The 21,862-nt window shown below is 41.9% G+C and overlaps 1 protein-coding gene across 2 annotated transcripts; it reads left to right on the top strand.

Moving 5' to 3' along the window:
• Positions 1-1,616: 1,616 nt before the first annotated feature.
• On the top strand, positions 1,617-13,296 carry LOC121870290 (estradiol 17-beta-dehydrogenase 8-like). 2 transcript variants are annotated; one of them, XM_042372079.1, is made up of 6 exons: positions 1,617-1,728; positions 4,842-4,958; positions 5,162-5,355; positions 9,066-9,247; positions 10,590-10,717; positions 13,066-13,296. In XM_042372079.1, exons 1-6 carry the CDS (start codon positions 1,686-1,688, stop codon positions 13,206-13,208), a joined length of 807 nt encoding a protein of 268 aa, XP_042228013.1. In that variant the 5' UTR covers positions 1,617-1,685; the 3' UTR covers positions 13,209-13,296. The 2 variants fall into 2 exon arrangements, with proteins under 2 accessions (XP_042228013.1, XP_042228014.1); XM_042372080.1 differs by having other exon boundaries at positions 1,620-1,728; positions 13,117-13,296.
• Positions 13,297-21,862: the final 8,566 nt, after the last annotated feature.

The raw sequence follows: 21,862 nt of genomic DNA, 5'->3' as shown, positions 1-21,862 counted from the left end.
TGGAAGATACCACTTGAGCCTGGGAACGGGCAGGAAGAGGTAGATGGAGGAGTAATACGAGCCCCGGCAACGCCTGAAAGGGGAAAACCAGCCCCAGATGGGCCCATGGTTCCTGATCAAGGATTGACACTAACTCAAATAGAACCAAGGGGTGTGGAAGGCACCAGTAGACCTACTAAACAAGGAAGACGATTACAGCCATGGACAGCTGAGAGGGACAGAGAAGAAAGAAGACATAACGACAACTACAGGCAAAGTATTATACAGGCTATAAGGATGCTTCAAACCCAGACCATGGCGCTTCAGGAGAGCTTGACGGAACTGGATGGCGCAGCAGAAGTTGGATGGATGATTGACGTCACGACACGAGTGTTGCCTGAGGTAGATGAAAGGTCAATGGGGGGATCAGTCCGAAGTGGCAGTACTTAGGAGAGCAAATATACTAAAGAGACACGGACCCATCACCAGGGAGAGCCTAGTGGGAGTGAAGCGTTGCAACATTCGCAGAAAGGGTCGGAGCCAAGAGACTCCCTCCAGAGGGAGTACAGTCACTGCCCCAAAGTACTGTACGAAGTGGAGGCACAGAACAGGAAACAGAGAAGTGAACCCAAGTCCTGGACCTTCGACCTCAATGGAGTCAATGAATAAGGGGCAGACATGTCCTGCCACGGTGGGTACAGAGACACGCGCCACCAGTCTGAAGGAGCTGATCGCTACTGTGAGACTGCCAACCATGGCAACTTTCTGGCCCTCCTTGACTTCTGTGTGGAGGCTGGAGACAGGGTTCTGGGTATGCACCTAGGCACAGCTGCCAAGAATGCTCTGTACACATCTTGTAATATCCAGAACCAGTTGATTCACATTTGTGAGACTGCCAACCATGGCAACTTTCTGGCCCTCCTTGACTTCTGTGTGGAGGCTGGAGACAGGGTTCTGGGTATGCACCTAGGCACAGCTGCCAAGAATGCTCTGTACACATCTTGTAATATCCAGAACCAGTTGATTCACATTTGTGGAGAACAAATTCATGACCATATCCTCCAGAAGGTTAAAAAAAAAATTATCTATCATAACTGATGAGGTAACTGACTCTGCCTGCATGCAGCAGCTCAGCATGGTGATGAGGTATGTGGACTCAAATGACAGGTGTGACAGGTCATCCCAATCTCTCTATATGACTGTTCAACCTGGCCTTAATATCACAGTATCTTATCTCCATAACTTATCACCTCTTGCCGTACTTACCAGCCGCCTCTCAGCCTTCTACTCTATCATCAAGGTGTTTTTCACTAAACTGAGAACTCAAGTTTCATTCACAGGTTTATTCGTGTTCTATGTTATTCCTGGCATGTCTCTCTTTTTCTATTTCCTATAATTAATTCGTCTTTTCCATTGCTTCTCACTTCCTAAAGGGTATTCAATATAACCAAGTAAGTCAAAATTGTTCTGTTTGCTTACAATTATTTAATTTTAAACTATAGAATAATTATGTAGAATACTAAAATTATCCCTATTATGAGGCATTTTGTATTCGTTCCCCAAATTAAAACATTATACAAGCCATTTGTGGCTAGACATGGCAACTGTGTTATATCAGCAGAGGAGAATAAAGCCTACTGTGATGTAGACACGCGCCAGGCAGCCTTGGTTCAGGGGCGACTTAACAACTTGCTGTTTTTGCCAACATGTCGGGTCCAAGTTTTACTGGCAGAGTGGCACTGGTCACAGGTAACGTTATAAAGTATATGATGCTGGGATAATTGAATACATGATTGGTAACAGAAAATAACAGTGAAATAAGGTTTGTTTTTACTAAATTTGGTTTAGAATGAAAGCTCACGAGAGTAGTGATTAAGTCATTAAGGTTTGTTTAGATACGCATCTTCATACTAGATAATACTTGGCAGGCATCGAAAACAACATTCAGGGTAGGTTAGTTACTATAGTAATTTTCTGATGTTAGAATTCAACCCATATTTTTTTTTTTAGGGATCAGTGGATTTTGTTTTTTTCAATATTAACCGATTCTGGGTTTCAATTAACAGTCAACTTGACGATTCCCTTCAGTGTTCTTATCGTTAAGTATATTTCAACTGCCGATACGGCGACCATACAAAATACACACATAAACTTTCTTCAACCTATGAACAATATTTATATCATTGTTTCTACTTAATTCAATCATGTACGAGTAGTAAATGCAATTTTTATAACAAGTAACACGTATCTTTCTCACTGGTTCTGTGATGACCAACAAGATGGGAAAGCAACTTATATTCACTGATATATATATATATATATATATATATATATATATATATATATATATATATATATATATATATATATATATATATATATATATATATATATATATATATATATATATATATATATATATAATACAAGCCAATCGTGACCCTGGACAGACATGCCGTCTTCGGCGATGTTTATTCAACCGACTTACCCATTTTGTTATCCATTTAACTTTTGTCTTCCTTTGTCCTTTGTTTTTGTATTTATTTTAAACGGCTTTTGTTTAACTGTTATTCGGGAATGTCAACAATGGAAGGAGAATACAGGAGAGAGATTTTGCCTCCATAAATCTTGGAATTTGCTTGAAAACGTAGAATGTTACAATAAACTTGTGCCACAAGAAAGGGGTAATGGTCGCATGTATGTGTTACTGTATAACTTATCGACACTTAATTAGTGGGATGACAGAGGAAGGTCCATGTTATGCACAGTTACAGTGCAAGTGAGATGAGGAGTTTGCGAAAAAGTCCCAAGATATATATTTTTGTCATCTCGTGAATTACTTAATGTTAAAATAATGCAGAGGGGGTTATGTTGACAATTGGCGGCCATTTTTACCCTCAAAACCAAGATGACCACTGGCCGCCATTTTGAATGTAGGCATAGTCTACAACTCTTGAACCGTTTGATCTACAAACTTGTGTGATATATCAATTTCTACTAATTTGGGGTTGGGAAACTCATTTCTGGTATTACTTTTGTGATAGGGACTTAATTAAAATGATATCCGCCGGTGAATTCCAAGATAGCTGTTAATGGCTATATCAGAAAAACATGATGCATCAAACTTATCTTGGAGTACATCTTAACATTTGAATTCATTAAGGATAAACTTCATAATGTTTTTGCATATGATCAAAGGACATTTAACTATTCATAAATATCACCATAGTTGCATACGACATCTTAATAACTCAAGTGTCACCAAATACTTCAGTTATCATGATCAACACGAGGACTAGAGATAGCAACAGATAACGCCGATATTATATTAAACTTTTCTTCCGATTCTAAGTCCAATTTATTTGTTTACAATACTGATACATGATAATTATTTATAAATGTGTTTGTAGTGATTGAAACAAAACATATAGCAAATATTACTTTTACTCATAAAGGTTTAAGGCGTTTGTATTTATGGTCATACAGGTTTGGTTAACAGCAGGGTGATAAGGACGCCGGTTACCTGGGGTTGGGTTGATAGTGAAGGTGATAACATATTGATAAGAACATTTAGACAAATCCCAAGGACACCTGCTTTAATATACACCCCAGAACGAGTCACAGTTTGTTAACGGTGTGAGATAAAATAGTTATGGCAGACAATAAAACAAATATCAATTTACGGTATTCATCTATATTAAACGTAATACACTGTCGACGGTTTGCGTGTTCCTCCGTTACCAGCTATAATTTGTCTTCATAATCTTGAAACAGTAAAGATCCCAACACGTGTTCTGGCCGGCATCTCTCACCGCTCCAGGGATGGGTAGTTTTCTGCGGGGGGGGGGGGGGGTGGTATATGGATAGTGAATGTAATTTCAGTAAAAGAATATTATGAAAGTGGGTACCGTAGACATAACCGCCCGATTTGGACTGAATACTAAACCTTTAGTACGAAAAGAAATCATTTACAGCTTGTTAGACACGCTCGAACCAGCTACGCTAAGGACAGGAGGCGATCAATATATCCAGTCAGCCGCTGCCAGCTTAAGGTTTATCATATATACAAGTACTTTGTTAAATATGCAAGAATTCTCGATATTTATTCAGTGGCTTACAAATTGCAAAACGTGTAGGTCAGTCAGTTGAGTTCAGATCTTCCTATGGTGCTTCTGTACCGTCTACTGCATGTAAGTCCTTATCATCGTTGAGGTCACACGTATTACAGTACGTTCATTGTCTGCCGTTATCAGGACCGGCAACTGATCTACAGCAACAGCTTGGTATCAGTTTGACTGCACAATGGCTCGTTTTGTGACTAAGTTGGTCTTTTAGCTTGTGTGTTGCTGATGCTTCAGTAATGGATGGCATCCGTTTGAGTTATCTTTGTTTTTCAGGTGGAGTTTTAAGGCTTATATCAATCCCAATGAATTACCAATTAGAATACAAAAGTTAAACTAATCAAATCAAATAAGTTTATAAAAAATTAACTAGTCCAAAACTAACGATAAACAAGCCAACAAATTCCCAGCATCAGGAAGCCAACAATAACTCTTTAGAGACAGTCATTGAAATTAACTTAAATAATGGGCACCGTCAATTACAGAAACAGTGATGGAAGTTGGAGAATCTTAGCGAGTTGTCGAGGGTGCGAGTGATCGGGGAGGTGAGTGATTGGGAGTACGATTGATTGAGACGACGAGTGAGTGGGTGCTCTCCAGCGATCGGGGACGAGAATGGAAGAGTGGGGGTGGGGAGGGGGTGGGGGCGTGGGGGAGCTATGTACTTTATGCATAGGAGACGGATCAAGATACTCATTTATTTGTTACAGTAAGACAAAGTGATGGACAGAGATGTTACAGGTGGCGGGAGCGGCATTGGTCGTGCCATCTGCCGGGTGCTGGCCAGGGACGGTGCCAGTGTGGTTGTGGCTGACGTCAACCTCCAAAACAGCCAAGACACAGTCAATATGCTCCCAGGTAAGTACACCACACCTGCAATATGCTCCCAGGTAAGTCCACCACACCTTCAACATGCTCCCCGGTAAGTCTACCACACCTTCAATATGCCTTCATTATACCTGAATATGTCATTGCCATAACACCTACAGGGTCCGGGGACAACATTGCTCTGGTTATGGTGTTTCATAATATATCATAACTTGTTACCATAACACCTACAGGACCCGGAGAACATCTGGCTCTACTCATGGACGTTAAAGAGAAGAGCTCTGTGGATTCCGGCATTAAAGCCATCATAGACAAGTACCAGACTCCTCCCAGCCTCCTGGCTAACAGTGCCGGCATCAGCAGCAAGTGTGCTTTCACCGACATGGATGAGAACACTTTTATGAGGGTGATAGACGTCAACCTCAAGGTCCGTGACGCATAACAGATGTTTGTGTTATGTTGAGGTTAATGTTTTTATAATATATTTTGCTAGCATTCTGTTGGGTACAGCGAGTTTGTTTTCAAAGTTGCATGGATTGTGCCGCCCCTGTACTATGTGTGTGTGTGTGTGTGTGTGTGTGTGTGTGTGTGTGTGTGTGTGTGTGTGTGTGTGTGTGTGTGTGTGTGTGTGTGTGTGTGCGCGTGTGTGTGTTTGTGTGTATGTAAGGCAGGAGGACCTCTGCTTACTAGCCGTCTCCACTCTCTCCTGAAGAATATATAGGAAATGGAGGAAATCCCCCAAGCTCTTAAAGACGCCTCCATCATCAATATTTATAAGAAAAAAGGAGACCGGTTAGACTGAGGCAACTACCGCGGGAACTCCTTACTGTCCGTAGCTGGCAAGATTATCGCCCGAGTCCTCCTGATAAGACTTCTTCCTGAGGCGGAAAACTTCCTCCCAGAATCTCAATGTGGTTTAGACCATCACGTGGCACCGCTGACATTATCTTTACTGCCCGCCAAATACAGAAAAAGTGCAGAGAACAGCGTCGTGACCTGAATATGGCCTTCATCGACCTAACCAAGGCCTTCGACTTGGTCAACAGGGAAGCCCTCTGGCGGACCCTTAGCCAGTTTGGCTTCCACCCAAAATTAATCGCCATTGTGAGGCAACTCCACGACGGCATGAACGGCAGTGTCCTGCACAATGGCACCCAATTTGAGTTTTTCCCCATCCAAATGGGGGTAAAACAATGATGTGTACTGGCGCCAACTCTCTTTTCCATTTTTCTTGGCTGCCTTCCTTACTCGCACCAGTGCCAATTTAGCCGGCGGGGTGGACATTGAGTACCAGATGAAGGGTCTTTTCAACATAAGATGACTCCAGGCAAGAACAAAGGTGTCGGCAGCTTCCATTACTGAACTTCAATATGCAGACGACCTCACTCTTGTTGCTCACACTGAATGCAACCTACAGGAGATCCTGAACATCTATGCAGATGCATATGCACACTTCAGCCTTGAGGTGAATGTATGTAAGACTCAGATTCTCTTTCAACCTGCCCCTGGTTCAGACACACCTCCACCATCCATCCAGTTTAACGGTACTACCCTCTCTAATGTTACCCACTTTCGATATCTCGGCTCCCACCTGTCCACCACCTCGGACATCGGTGAGATTCAGCATCGGATTAGATGAGCATCTCAATCCTTTGGCAGATTCCGTATCCGTGTCTTCAGCTTTAGGGAATTGAAATTATCTACAAAGTTACACCTATATCGAGCAGTGGTCCTCCCCACCCTGCTGTATGGCAACGAGACATGGGTCACATACAGGAGGCACCTCAAGGCACTTGAAAACTTTCACCAACGTAGTCTACGTTCCATCCTCCAAGTTCGCTGGGAAGACAAGAGAACAAATGCCAGTATTTTTGCAGACACCAACTGTAGGAGCATCGAGGCTACCATTATCCATGAACAACTACGCTGGACTGGCCATGTTACCCGCATGGACGACATTAGACTGTCAAATCAGCTACTTTACAGTCACCTAACGAATAGTAAACGTAACGCCGACAGATAACTGAAAGGGTATAAGGATAGTCTTAAGACAAACCTGAAAAAGTGCCAAATCGACCCCCTCACCTGGGAGACGATTACTCCACATCGTAACGCTTGGAGGAGCACCACACGAGAAGGTGTCAATACTTTCGAGTTAGACCGACTGCAAACCGAGGCAGACAAGCGTCAACGCCGGAAAGACGCTGCCACCGCCCGTCCCGCACTCGATGTCGCCCTCTACATGTGCAACTCATGTGAACGACTCTGCCGGTCCCGTATCGGCCTCTTTGGTCATCTCAAACCTCATCAATGAAGGTGACATCCCTAATAGGTCATATCATTGTATCATAGCTGGATGATCGTCATATTCGATTCCGAGTGACAGCAAGGTAGTAGTAGTAGTAGGTTTTTTTGCAGGAATAGCCGGGCACAGGTCAACGACCCACAACGGTGCCTAGGGGGCGAAAAAATAAAGGATAAAAAAAATCGAAAATAGAAAAGGAAAAGGTTACATGAAGCTACACCACGAAGATGCCGGAAAACCAGCTTTTTAAAGTGAGACAGAAGGCAGAGCATTCCACAGTTTGGCTGTGTGAGGAAAGAAGGATATACTGTAACGGGTTATTCTAAAGTGACCGACATCCACAGAGAAACAGTAGGCACCGCGGGCAGGACGTGTGTTACAAACCCACAGCCTTGCCGGCGGTGCACAGGATGCCAAATCCACCGAACATTGCCCGTTAAAATATATGTAAAAGAGAGAGAGTGAAGCAACATTGCGGCGAAGAGAAAGAGAAGAAACATTGTCAACTAAAGGAGGAGAGTTAATAAGACGAAATGCCTTGGATTCCACCCTATCTAACAGTTGGACAGAAGAAGAGCCACCCCAGATATGAGAGAAATACTCCAAGTTAGGACGAATGAATCCCTTATAAACTTCAAGCAACTGCTCAGGAATGAAGTAGCTACGGCATCTGTACAGCATTTCCAGCTTTTGAGAGGCAGCTTTAGCAATGTTGAGGATGTGTGGCTTCCATGACATATTAGAGGAAATGGTGAGGCCTAGCATATCTATTTTAGAATTTGGCAGAATGGTAGCGTCCTGCAATGTGATTGGTGGGAGATCATCTAATTTGGAAAGTGTAATTGGTAAATACTGAGTTTCATTACAATTGAAATTAACCAAGTTTCTACCTCCCCATTTGTATTTGCAACACAGATCCGTATTGGTAGATGTAATGATATCAACTCTAGGAACAGATCTAGTTTGAGAGTTAGGAGGAAGGTAGAAGAGTGAAGAGTAGAATCATAAGCGTAAGAATGGATAGAATTAGTTGTATTGTGAAGTAAATCATTGATAAAAATAAGGAAGAGAGTAGGTGAAAGAACAGAACAGTTTCCCCATAATCCCTAAGAGAGGATGACCAAAGATGGGTGCAATAGGAGAACAGATCACCAGTAGATCTCGCCTGGCGAAAGCCATACTGGTGATCCGACAAAAGAGAAAAGCGTTCAAGGTGACGGAGAAAATGGGAGTTCAAGATAGTTTCGAAAATCTTAGAGAGGGATGATGTTAGGGCAATGGGGCGATAGTTAGAGGGATTAGAATGGTCACCCTAAGTTTGGGTTTTGAGGCGAAGGCGAAAGAGGCGAACAAGCTTAGGGGCCAGAGCTTCAGCACACTCCCTCAGAACACGAGGGGGTATTCCGTCCGATCCATGCGCCTTACTCACATTCAACCTGAATAACACACCAGCAACCCTACGAGTGGAGATTATAGGAAAGTGCATAGGTTCAGTAGGAGGAATAGGCGTAGGAGGAATAGAGTTGGAATCGTCTAAGGTGGAGTTAGAAGAGAATAAGGTGCCAGAGAGTAGTAGAAGTAGTAGTAGTAGTAGTAGTAGTAGTAGTAGTAGTAGTAGGTGTGTGTGTGGAAAATCGTCTATTGAAGCTTTAAAAGCCAAGAGATTCTATTCTCATTAACATATTAGTGTTAGTGTGGTCAAATTAACCTTACATCACTTACGACATCCAACACTTTTTTTTATAATCAACCTTTCTGTAAATATGGTTAATTTAGTTAGTAGTTGTGATATTGACTGTATAATGCATATTCTTATTCCATATACTGTGCAGGGAACCTTCCTGGTGAGTCAAGCAATGGCTAATTCACTATTAGAGCGAGGAAAAGTCCAGGGCGCTATAGTAAACATAGCCAGCTACGCTGCCGTGCTAGGGCTCCCCACTCACTGCCAGTATGCTGCCAGCAAAGGGGGAGTGGTGTCCTTAACAAAGACATGTTCTTCAGAATTGATTAAGTGAGTTAAAATTATGTGTAAGTCATAACGTGATCCTTTGTGTTACCATTACGGGGCCAGTAACTCCACCACGAAGTATAAACAGAAAATAACATTGGGATGTTTAAGTGTGCGGGGGCGTGATAATTTTTTTTTAAGTGATGGAAACTATCATGGCTGAAAATTGAGTGTCTGGATTTTGTGTGAAGCACAGCAGAAGGGCAAAGTTTATATTAACTTAGGACAAGTGAGGGGAGTAAATTATGGGAAGGCCTACAATGGTGACAAGAAAAGATTGAAATATATTCACATCAGGCTGTGCAGATTATGTGGAACATATTAATTGTCCCTGTGAGTGACTGTTGAGATTTAATTACCCAGACATTTTTAACACTTGCCCTGGTAAATTTGGGGAGGATATTTGCCTGACAGAATCTTTTTGTGGGAACAGTTAAATAAACATTTTAAAGTAGTCAAATATGTTGCGTGTATCAACTCACACATCACTTGTGTCCGTCTAGATGGTGTCAGTGACGTCATAACTCCTGTCACCTCACGTCTACATCATCTCGGCTTAGTAGTTCCTTTGTAATGCTCATAACTTTACATCGGTTGACTAGAGACCGGTTGGCGGATTAATGTAGAGATAAATTACCTGCACTTAATACTGGTCATTAATCCTGGTTCGCTGCCGTTAACGGACCTCCCTGGTTATACAGGTGAGGTGGAGTCACACAGCACCTGACAAAGTTCCGTCTATATATTTTACTCTCAAAATATTAGCTCGTCCTCCAGGCAAGTGCCGGGCCCATGAGCTTCATAAATCACTTGTCCGGCCCCTAGTCAAGGCATGGCCGGGTTGCCGGGCACTGCTTATCTGCATAACCTGATTTACATTATGAAGTAAGGTTGAGCTCAGTCTCAGGATATCATAGATCAGAATAAGAATAGAATGTGAAAATCTGTTATTGTGATTGTGTATGAATCAGGGAGTAAGAAAGAAGATGTTTTGGGAAGACATGAACAAATGCAATGAAAACATCAGTTCAAGGTAGTGAGTCATTTCAATGCCATAGCTGGTGAAAACAAACATGTTACTGCAAGGAAATATGGAATACTGGGAATGCTACATGGTCGTTTAAGGCCTGTCAAAGGTCGCCAAAAATTAATATATAGACGTTATTGCGAATCTGCAATTATTTACACACAACTTTATATATATATATATATATATATATATATATATATATATATATATATATATATATATATATATATATATATATATATATATATATATATATATATATATATATATATATATATATATGTATTCTTTTATCTTCTTATTTCGTCACTCTAGGAAGGGAATTCGGGTCAATTGTGTGCTGCCTGGAGCCATTGAAACACCAATGATTGCTGGCGTTCCTAAGGCAGTTTTGGAGGCAGCTGCTGCTCAAACACCGATTGGCAGAATAGGACAACCAGAAGGTCAGTAGTGTAGCAACTATAACTGTACTTTCCATATAACGCGTGTGACTTTCCGATCGTCTGTTCATCGCTAAAGGCCTCTTCTTTCAGAATTGTAATACTGTTTAAAATTAGAATATGCCGTAAAAGATGGACGCAGTGATGTGTACCACCATATGTCGTGTTCGGATTTCCTGCAAACCGTTTATCTATTATTTATATTTTATATTTGCTCTACACATTAACATTACTCTGTCCTCAGAAAATGTGGTGAAACTTTTACTTATCGCCAGCAGCAGAATATTTCACACGATCATACGTTCATATCAGACAAGAACATACACGATTTGTCAAAATGTGTCAAAGTAAATTCATCCTAAAATTATGAGAAAGCTGTGACAAAGTGTGTCAAAATGGTGTCTTGGTGCGGTCATGGATCAAAGTGAGAATATCTTGTGAGATAACAGGATGCGACAAAATTACATGTAAAACTTTCATGTATTTGACTTGCTATAAACCTCTTTCAAAATTAGCAATTTTTGTGTTATAACTTAGCTTTGCATTTTATATTGGTACGCAGAGGTATTTAGTTTTAGTCTGCCATTCGAATTCACCGCCTCCGTTTTCTTCCTCGCAGCCAGCTTTGTAATGAATCTTCACAGTGTACAATAACGCAGTACGGGTGAAAACAGTGTTGTGATACCGAAATATTGTGTGTTTTTTTATAAATAAAATGCTGGCGTCTGTTTTGATGACAAACTAAACATGTTCACAGAACTGATGTTATATATTGGCGGGAATAAAAAATAAGGATTCACTGACACAGAAAAGAGAGTAATAGGTGATTTTTCTTCTGGTGCTTAGAATCGTCCACCGGTTAATATATAATAAAAATGTTGATGTCAAATTACAGGACGTGATTCATTGATTCATCATCCAAAGAAGCTTTTTCACATTGAAAATGCCCCCACCCCCCCAAAAATATATATATATATATATACATATATATACATATATATATATATATATATATATATATATATATATATATATATATATATATATATATATATATATATATATATATATATATATATATATATATATATATATATATATATATATATATACCGTAATAAATATGGACATTTAATAAACTCAAGCTTCCAAAACAAGCATCGTTGAGAGCTTCAGCCGCGCATCATCTTCTAAGCGTACACTGTCGCTTCCAGATCAAGTGATTGCTGCTGAAGCTATTTGGTGACAAAATTGTACTAACCTAACCCCATTATGTTTCTAGATTAAAAGGTTGTTACTGCAATGAATTATGAGCGCTCTAAAACAAGTTACAAACTATCAGATGAAATTGGACCACATTTCAGAGAATTAGTTGAAAATGAAATTCGAAATTTTGCTTTAGCAAACACACTTGTGACTGACGAAACGACATCTACCAAACACTGTAGACAATTAGAAGTTTTGGTCAGGTACTTCTCCGAATAACAAAATAGTTTTGCTTGTCAATCTTGTTTCCAGCACTATTGGCAGGGTTCAAACTGCTATTTCCCATAAAAGAAGATCTAAAGTTGCTACTCTTCTGTACACTCGTATACTTCTACAGATGCTCAGTGATGGACCAAATGTAATGAAAGCATCAACAAAACACGTAAAGATAACATTAATTCCCCACATAAATACCTACAATATTCACAAAGTGCACAACGCTTTTGCAGCTGCCTATGACAAGTTTGGGATAAAAAGTATGACTACAATATGTAATTCTTTATACGTCAAAGGAGACCTTCCCAGTTATTTCAAAAAATCAATATTTGTGTTATTACCATGCCTATAAACCCATGAGGCTGCAGTAATAACGAACTTGCTAATTGGCTCACAGTTAAACAGGGAGGGAGACAAGGCTGTGTTCTATCTCCAACACCGTATAATATATATTCAGAATTCTTAACGAGAGAAGTTTTTAAGTGTCCACTATTCATCTCACAGTGGTCAATGTGTATAATATTATCTGTTCATATTGTGATAAAGCAGACGTTTATCCCCATCCAAAACACAAACGTTGGACCTAGACGTAGCAACTCACCAGACATTATCTCAAAATGTGAAATTCATATATTGCCAAAAATGGATCTTTTAAACTCTCCTAACAAAGATGGAGTAAATTCTTCCAGAGAGAGAGAGAGAGAGAGAGAGAGAGAGAGAGTGTGTGTGTGTAACATATCTATTGGGAGAGCATTGTGATTTGTTGAACTAAAAACACCTTTGAAAAACAAATACCATTTCCCCCCAAAAGGTGACTGTAGTCGTCCTGGAATCCCCGGATAAAAGAATATTTTAATCCCGCTCAACAGAGATGACCAAGATCATGCTAAAAAAAATAAGGTGTTCATCTCCGTCATCAGAGGTGGCCGAGGTGGTGGCTTTCTTACTGTCGGACAAGAGCAGCTACATGGTCGGGACATGTGTGGAGGTCAACGGTGGGCACGGCCAGTGAGGATGGCTCTGAGGATGAAACCTCCAGGGACAGTATTTGAGGTGGACCTTGAGGCAGCTACCTCCATTAAAATAAACAAATCAAGTTACTGGTTTACCTAATTTTCCCAAATATGTCCACATTCTCAGGTAGGTTTTCATTCTAAGGAATAATAGAAAGAATTTTTTTTATCTTACTCCATATAAAAAATTTAATACCTACAGTATATGTGATATAATAAAAGAAGTGTGTATTAATGATATGTCATCCATGACTCTAAGATGTATGGGAGAATAAGGTGTGTGTGTGTGTGTGTGTGTGTGTGTGTGTGTGTGTGTGTGTGTGTGTGTGTGTGTGTGTGTGTGTGTGTGTGTGTGTGTGTGTGTGTGTGTGTGTGTGTGTGTGTGTGTGTGTGTGTGTGTGTGTGTGTGTGTGTGTGTGTGTGTGTGTGTGTGTGTGTGTGTGTGTGTGTGTGTGTGTGTGTGTGTGTGTGTGTGTGTGGTGTGAGAGAGAGAGAGAGAGAGAGAGAGAGTCCGCACAATTTGGTGTAATGCGTCTAGTGTGGCAGCTTTCTGTTAGTGTTAAGGTGCAAGCACTGCTTGCTTCCTCTCGCTTTCAGCTACCGCCGCTGGCTAGCCCTTGTGGCGAGCAGGGAAGCAACTTGCATAAGTCCTCCCCTGCCAATTCACAGCCTCTTCACCACCAAGACTCCTCCTGTGCCTCCTCGTGGCAACACACGGTAACTGGGTGCCTCTTGGGCCCAAGCTAGACCAACAGAGGATCCCGGAGTAGCAGTGGGCGCCAGTGAGACGGTACATAGGCCGACTGGCCTGTGCACACGTCCTGCCGCCTACCAACCACTGCCCCGCTGTCTTGCTGATTAACCTTCGTAGGTATAAGGCTATGGGAGTAAATCACGAACGAAAAATGTGCGGTGGAGCCCCGCATCAGGCAGACATGCTTACAGAGCCTAACAAGACCCCAACGGCGGCATAGGCAGAAGAGGTAAAAATATGGGAACCCAACGACTGCACCGGCGGACGAAAGCAATGCATGATGGACAGGCTACTAAGGCGAAACCCAACAAACTGGGCTATCGGCAGTCCATTGCAACTCTCCCTCCCCCCAGTCATTGCAACAATTGCACCACTAGATCTCGAAAAGGTAGAGTCAAGATGTGTGACTGCAGCCTGCGCTCCTGCCTCACCACATAAATCAACTCATGTGCAGACATCATCCAGGTCATCATACTTATCAAACTTCCTATAACCCCAAAAGTAGTATGGGGACGGACAACTGGCGACCGGGACAGGCAGAGATGACTGCCGGGAGTCTCTAGTCACAACTCTGCACAGGGGCAGCATAGATTTGATGATAGTTTATGCAGTGGGATCTAGGCAGCAGTGCAATCTGGTCCTCTCTGTGCGACTGAGCAACCCTTTCTAGGAGCCACTCCGTGCACCCTACATGGGTAGGGGGTAAAAGGTGCCCTAAGCATAGCCTACCAAAAGAACCAACCTGACTGGACAACCGCACCCAGTAAGGTCATCCTTATGCGGTGGAAAACACAATCATAATCACAGATAAACAAAAACAAAAAACTATACAACTTCTTATGGTTCCCGTATGGAATATCACGACCCTTCTGGATACTGGCACAAATGGGTGTCCTGGAAGAAGAACTGCCCATGTGGCACAAAGAGCTGGCTAGGTATAACATCGACATAGCAGCCATTAGTGAGTCCCAGCTCCCAGACGAGGGTCGACTCACAGAACGGGGGCCTGGCTATACCTTCTAGTCATTTTGTACTTTCCTTCACCCACACTACTCGTCAATATTTCTTTTTCGCAACATTCGCTCTCAGGTCCTTTAAACTATTCTATCTTTCCATTTCTTAAATTTCTCCACAACCTCTTCAATACCTTCCACTGGCAGCAATAAGCCATCAGCATACTACAACTCCCAGGGCAGACCTGTCCTAAAGCCTTGTGATATTGTCTCCAGGACCAAGATGACCACAAGGAGCTTCAAGACTGACCCCAAATGGACCCCTACTTTCACCTCAGATTCCTCACTTACTCACCATATCTCACAGAAGTTTTTAAGACCACATATAAAGCTACAACAATTTGGACAAAGTATTCATCCACCCCAACGCTACCATCCACACCAACGCTACCATCCACCCCAACATTAGCATCCACCCCAACGCTTTCATCCACCCCAACGCTACCATCCACCCCAACGTTACCATCCACCCCAACATTAGCATCCACCCCAACGCTACCATCCATCCCAACGTTACCATCCACCCCAACGCTACGATCCACCCCAACGCTACCATTTAATTTCTGAAGCAACTGCTCAGGAATGAAGTAGCTACGGCATCTGTCCGACAAACCCCAGCTTTCGGGAGGCAGCTTTAGCAATGTTGAGGATGTGTGGCTTCCATGACATATTAGAGGAAATGGTGAGGCCCAGCATATATACTTTAGAATATGGCAGAATGGTAGCGTCCTGCAATGTGATTGGTGGGAAATCTTCAATTTTGGAAAATGTAATAGGTAAATACTGTGTTTTATTACTATTGAATTTAACCAAATTTCTTCCTCCCCACTCTGAGATGCAGTAAGGATCGGCATTGATAAAAGAAACGATATCAACTCTAGAAACAGATCTAGTTTGAGAGTTAAGGGGAAAGGAAAAATGAGAAGAGTGAAGAGTAGAATTATCAGCGTAAGAATGGGTAGAACTAGGAGTAGTGTGAAGGAAGAGAGTAAGTGAAAAAAAAACAGTAGAGGAAGAGCGAGAGATCGTACCTTTGACAACAACTGCCATAGATAGATTCTCAAGGAAGCTAGAAATGAGAGAACAGAGTGGAGGAGAGAAACCATAAGAAGGAAGTTTATAAAGCAAAGACTAGTGCCATACCCTGTCAAATGCTTTAGAGATGTCGAGAGCCAACACAAAGGTTTCCCCATAATCCCGAAGAGAGATTACCAGTAGATCTCGCTTGACGGAAGCCATACTGGTGATTCGATAAAAGAGAAAGGTTTTCAAGGTGACGGAGAAAACGATTTTTTAAGATAGTTTCGAAAAACTTTTAAGAGAGGGATGAAATTAGGGCAATGGGGCGATAGTTAGAGGGATTAGAATGGTCACCCTTCTTCGGAATGAGCTGAAACAGAGCATACTTCCAAGAAGAAGAATAAGTTTGAGTTTTGAGGCGAAGGCGAAAGAGATGAGCAAACACAGGGGCCAGAACCTCAGCACACTCCCTCAGAGCACGAGGGGGTATTCCGTCCGGTCCATGCGCCTTACTCACATCCAACCTGGATAACACACCAGCAACCCGACGAGTGAAGATTATAGGAAAGTGCATAGGTTCAGTAGGAGGAATAGGGGTAGGAGTAGAGTTGGAATCTTCTAAGGTGGAATTAGAGGAGAATAAGGTGCCAAAGAGATTGGCTTTATTCAGAGCAGGTGTTGGCTATAGAGTTATCAGGTCGGAAGAGAGGAGGAAGTGCAGAATTTATTACAGATATTTTGGTTAAGTACCAAAATGATTTACGAGAAAAAGAGTTCGTCAGGACAGCGGTCTTTGTTTTTTGTTTTTTTTATAAATTACGCTTGGTCCTACGAAGAATAGCCTTACAACGATTCCTAGAAGTAATGGAAGAGGAGTGGGTAATAGGAGGAAATAGTTTCATAACTTGATATGCCCTATCCCTCTCTCTACATGCAAGAGAGCAGGAGCGATCAAACCATGATTGTAAACTGAAAGTTTTGGTAGAAGATTTATAAATGCACTTATACCACAATACGAAAGATTAGGTCAGAATTTCTAAAGTTTGTTTTGTTATTTTTAGCATCTTATATAATAATTGGTCAGTCGCTAGACACGGGACCCAGAGCATGAAAAAGTCTACGGCCGCAGCCAGCCACGTTTCACTTACTCGCATATTATAATAATAATAATAATAATAATAATAATAATAATAATAATAATAATAATAATAATAATAATAATAATAATAATGGTACAATCAAGATAAATAATTAAAATTGCCTTAAGTTAGGAAAGGTACTACAGGGTGTCCCATAAATTTCCATACATAGGAAAAATAAACCTTTTTATATGAAAATCCATTTTTATTTATATAATATGCTCTACATGACTACCATTCTGTTGAAAACACTCTTCAATGCGTGTCCTTCACTGCTGTAGAACACGTTCAAGCACAGCTGGAGTTATGCTTGTAATGGCGTTGGTGATACGTTGCTTGAGATGATTTATGTTTTGTATCTTTTCCTGATACACCATGGCCTTCAAATGCCCCCAAAGGTAAAAATCAAGTGGGGTAAGGTCTGGGGCTCTGGGAGGCCACTCCACAGGACCACGCCGACCAATCCAATGTTAAAAACCATATGTATGGAAACTTATGGGACACCCTGTATATAATAATGTGTCAGTCGCTAGACACGGGACTAAGAGTGTGGAAAAGTCTACGGTCGCAGCCAGCCACGTTTCACTTACTCGCGCTATAAATTCATATATTATGCCGTCATGATGGTACGCTCGGTTCATCTTTAAGACTAAAATGCTGGAATAAGAAAAAAATAAAGTAATTTGAGACCTGGCTGGTGTTGTGTTTCATAGGTAGTAGGCAGCTACAAAACAGGGAGGTACTACTGCCTGGGACCAAGTCCAGGTTGCTGATCCGACTTTCTGCCTCATTTACACACAACTGGAGGGTCTCAATTGTTTCTCTTACTATTAACAACAGAACCTACATATATTGTTTCTCATTTGTTATCTTCTTTTTTTTCATTATTATTATTATTATTACAGTGTTATTATTATTATTATTATTATTACAGTGTTGTTATTATTATTATTATTATTATTATTATTATTATTATTATTATTATTATTATTATTATTACACTTTCGTCCTCCAGGCCCTGATGTGGGTCAGTGAACCTGTGCCCGGGTGGACTAATCCCCGTAATAAAAATAAATAAATAAATAAAATAATTAATAAAATTTCCCTCTACTTCAAGTACCTGCCCACTTTGAACAAGTTCTATTGTTGGTAATTTTATCGGTTAAAATACTCGAAAATATAAATTTCCAACGAAAACGTCATAGAATAAATTATTTTTATTTTTTTCTCTTTCACCTTATACAGTATATGACTCAATATATACTGTAAGTTGGTGTTGGCAATTTCTAAATATTTACCGTCTCATGTCCCACCCAGTAGAAGACGTTTGGACAAACTGAAGTTAAAGTGCTCTACCACCCTTATTGACTTACCAATGAAACTCTACAAGGAGTTCTCCGCGGAACTAGCTAAACCCCTCTGCTCCATCATCAATGCTTCCCTCAGCCAAGCAAGTTGCACAGCTGACTGGAAGACCTCTTATGTGTCCCCAGTACCCAATTCAACGAGCCCATAATCCTTAAATGAGCTACGACCCATTGCCATCACCAAAATTGCAATGATCGGCGGTGACCATCAGTTTCGGAGTTGTGTACGCATCACCGCGCGGGTAGGACAAAGATTCTTGACCTACTGCCACTGCTGGCGCAAGCAATGGCCAGTACACGTGAATTTCGTCGTATTAAACTCACCGAAAATAATGTACCAGGGGCAAGAATTATCCACAGTGATATTACACAACACTCTGTTTGTCAGCTAAAGAGATGGCTGGAATGTAGAGGCTTGCCAGTCACAGGAAATAAGCCAGCATTAGTGCAAAGGTAACGAAAAATGTTCAATGAAAATGGCTACAAATTAGTACAATATATCGTTGTTTGTGTTATGACTTCGATTTATAAATTGCATGTCAATATGGCTGGTTATTTAAACAATACAACATACCATAACAACAATGTCGAGTGGCTCCTTTCTTTAAAGACTTCCCTATTGTACCTTAATCAACACCTGTACTTAATTCCATTGTCCCCAGACGTCCTTTGTTACGGTGTGGAGGTCGCGCTTTATCATTCAAACTGGTGCAGTGAATCAGAATGTTTGTCCTACTTTGCAGCTGACAACACACATATGCGTAAGGGCGGATTCTCTTTATAGCAATTTTCGGGGGTTGCAGATCAGCGCTATACCCAGCTTAATCTGCGAGTTTGGTTTTGACTGGGCTTATGCTGATATTACAGGCACCATAGATCTTCAGCAATTTGAAAACTTCTTCCACCACTCACTGTCTTGTCAGCTTTCTCAATTACATATACCACCATCTGAAAAAACGAAAGACGTATATGGCTGTCTCCTTCATTGACTTCACCAAGGCATTCGACCTAGTCGACCACAATTTAATCATCAACAAAGCTATCAACATCGGGTTTTGAAGAAGTCTTTTAATATGGTTTATAAACTTCCTGAGTGACGAACGCCAATCCGTAGGCTTCTGAGGACTGTCTCCACCTTTCAGTCAAGGTGCAAATATTACAGGGGAAATCTAAACGGGGTGAGGGAAGAGATGAGGGGGTATCCACTGGCCTGACTCATTAAGGCACAAGAACGCAGACAGTACGCTGATATCATAACTAGTAAAGTGACCCATTTGATCGATAAATACATACCCAAGACCAAACCCAGTGCCTCCAGGAATGCGAGGGGATCCCTACACATGAACCATGAGGCGATCGACAAAGTTAAGAAGAAAACCCAGAATTCAAGACGTGGGTTGGGTCAAATGATTAGCAGGACAGGAGGATGTATGCAAGAGCCAGAAACCAAGCAAAGATAGAGTGTAGAAGGGCTGAAGAGGAGCTCCAGAGGCTGGTTGCAAGCGAGGTTAAGTCAAACCCAAAGGCGTTTTACCGCTATGCAAAGTCGAAATTAAAAACGCGAGTAGGAGTATCAGACCTGAGGCTTGAAGATGATAGTTACGCAGATTCTGACCAGGATAAAGCTGAGGCATTGAACAGCTTCTTTTCCTCGGTGTTCACAAGAGAGGATACGATTAACCTTCCTGCGTTTGACGACAGACGGTTCGACAAAGCACTGACCCACATTGTGTTCACAGAAGAGAGTATTAGAAATAAACTGTCCAGGCTAAAGGTCCCCAGTGAATGGAAAGTGGCTAATGTGAGTCCTATCTTCAAGAAAGGCGATCGTCACTCCACGAGCAACTATGGACCGGTGAGCCTGACCAGCATAATATGTAAAGTACTTGAGAGTATTATCAGGGATGCCGCGATGGAACATCTACTACGAAACAACCTTGCAAAGGATTGCCAACACGGTTTTATGCCGGGGCGCTCATGGATATTTGGAACGGGGTGGTAATATCGACAATATTTACCTAGATTTTGCCAAGGCTTTTGACAGTGTACCCCCACGAAAGGCTGAAAATCAAACTGGAAGGGTACGGAATTCGGGGAAATGTCCTAGCGTGGATAGAAGACTTTCTACGTGACCGCAAGCAGTGTGTGGTGATTAATGGCACGAAATCATCATCAGTACCTGTCACAAGCGGGTACCACAGGGCAGTGCATTGGGCCCGCAGCTGTTTCTTTGTTTCATCAATGACAGGCCTGATGTTGTACACTCCTCCATACAAATGTTTGCCGATGACGCCAAGTTATTTCGGGAAATCAAGAACCAAGCGGACTGTGAAGAGCTGCAGAAGGACCTCTGTGGGCTCCAAGAATGGTGGAAGAAATGGCTGCTGAGATTCAATGTCACGAAGTGTAAAAGGATGCACCTTGGGCGTACCAACAGTAAAGAGGCGTATCATATTTCCCAACGGGATGAAGAAACTGCACTATTTGAGACTGAAATTGAGAAGGACCTGGGTGTGTATGTTGACAATGAGCTGAAGTTCTCGGGTCATTGCGAGAAGAAGGTAAATCAGGAAAATAAATTATTGGGTCTTATAAGAAGGTCGTTCAGATATCTAGACGTTCCGTCCCTCGTAACGATCTTCAAAAGTGAAGTGCTTCCCCATCTGGAGTACTGTCACCCCGTCTGGTCCCCGAGATATGCTAGGGACTGTCAGTTGGTTGAAAATGTTCAAAGGAAGGCCACCAGACTGGTGCTTGCCCTTCTGCACCTCAGCTACCCTGAGAGATTTGAGCGCCTGAACTTGCCTAGCTTATACTACAGACGGGCAAGGGGTGACCTAATAGAGGCGTATAAGCATCTCAAGGAACACTACTTAGTCGAGTGTCCTTACTTAGAGCTGGCGGACGCTCGCCCCACAAGGGGTCACAGCTCAAGATTGAAGAAGCCGTAAGTCCAGAAAACTGTGAGGGCAAACTTTTTCGTAGTGAGAGTTGTGAACTCTTGGAACAATCTACCAGAAAGTGTTGTGACAGCACCGAGTGTGAGCTCTTTCAAGACAAGACTTGACCAACACTGGAGCGGGCTCAGGTACAGTCACCCAAACAAGTCCTGTCGCGAACCACGAGCCCCGAGATTCAGACTCGTGAACCCGAAGCAGTAGACACTGATACATTATTCTGTCCATAAATGCTTCGGATTCAAGAGTCTGAATCTCGGGGTTCATGGCTCGCGACAGGACTTTTTTGGGGTGACTGTACATTCAGGAGCCGGTGCATCCTCAGTATTTGCCAACAGTGCGTAACAGAGACGTGACCGATTGCCCAAGCGGCTAACGAGCCGATGAGTGGTGAAGAGGATAA

This window comes from Homarus americanus, unplaced genomic scaffold, assembly GCF_018991925.1.
Source record: "Homarus americanus isolate GMGI-L3 unplaced genomic scaffold, GMGI_Hamer_2.0 scaffold18710, whole genome shotgun sequence".
Classification (NCBI taxonomy): domain Eukaryota; kingdom Metazoa; phylum Arthropoda; class Malacostraca; order Decapoda; family Nephropidae; genus Homarus; species Homarus americanus.
The sequence above is the reverse complement of the archived record's forward strand: the minus strand, read 5'-3'. Positions and strand labels throughout refer to the sequence as shown.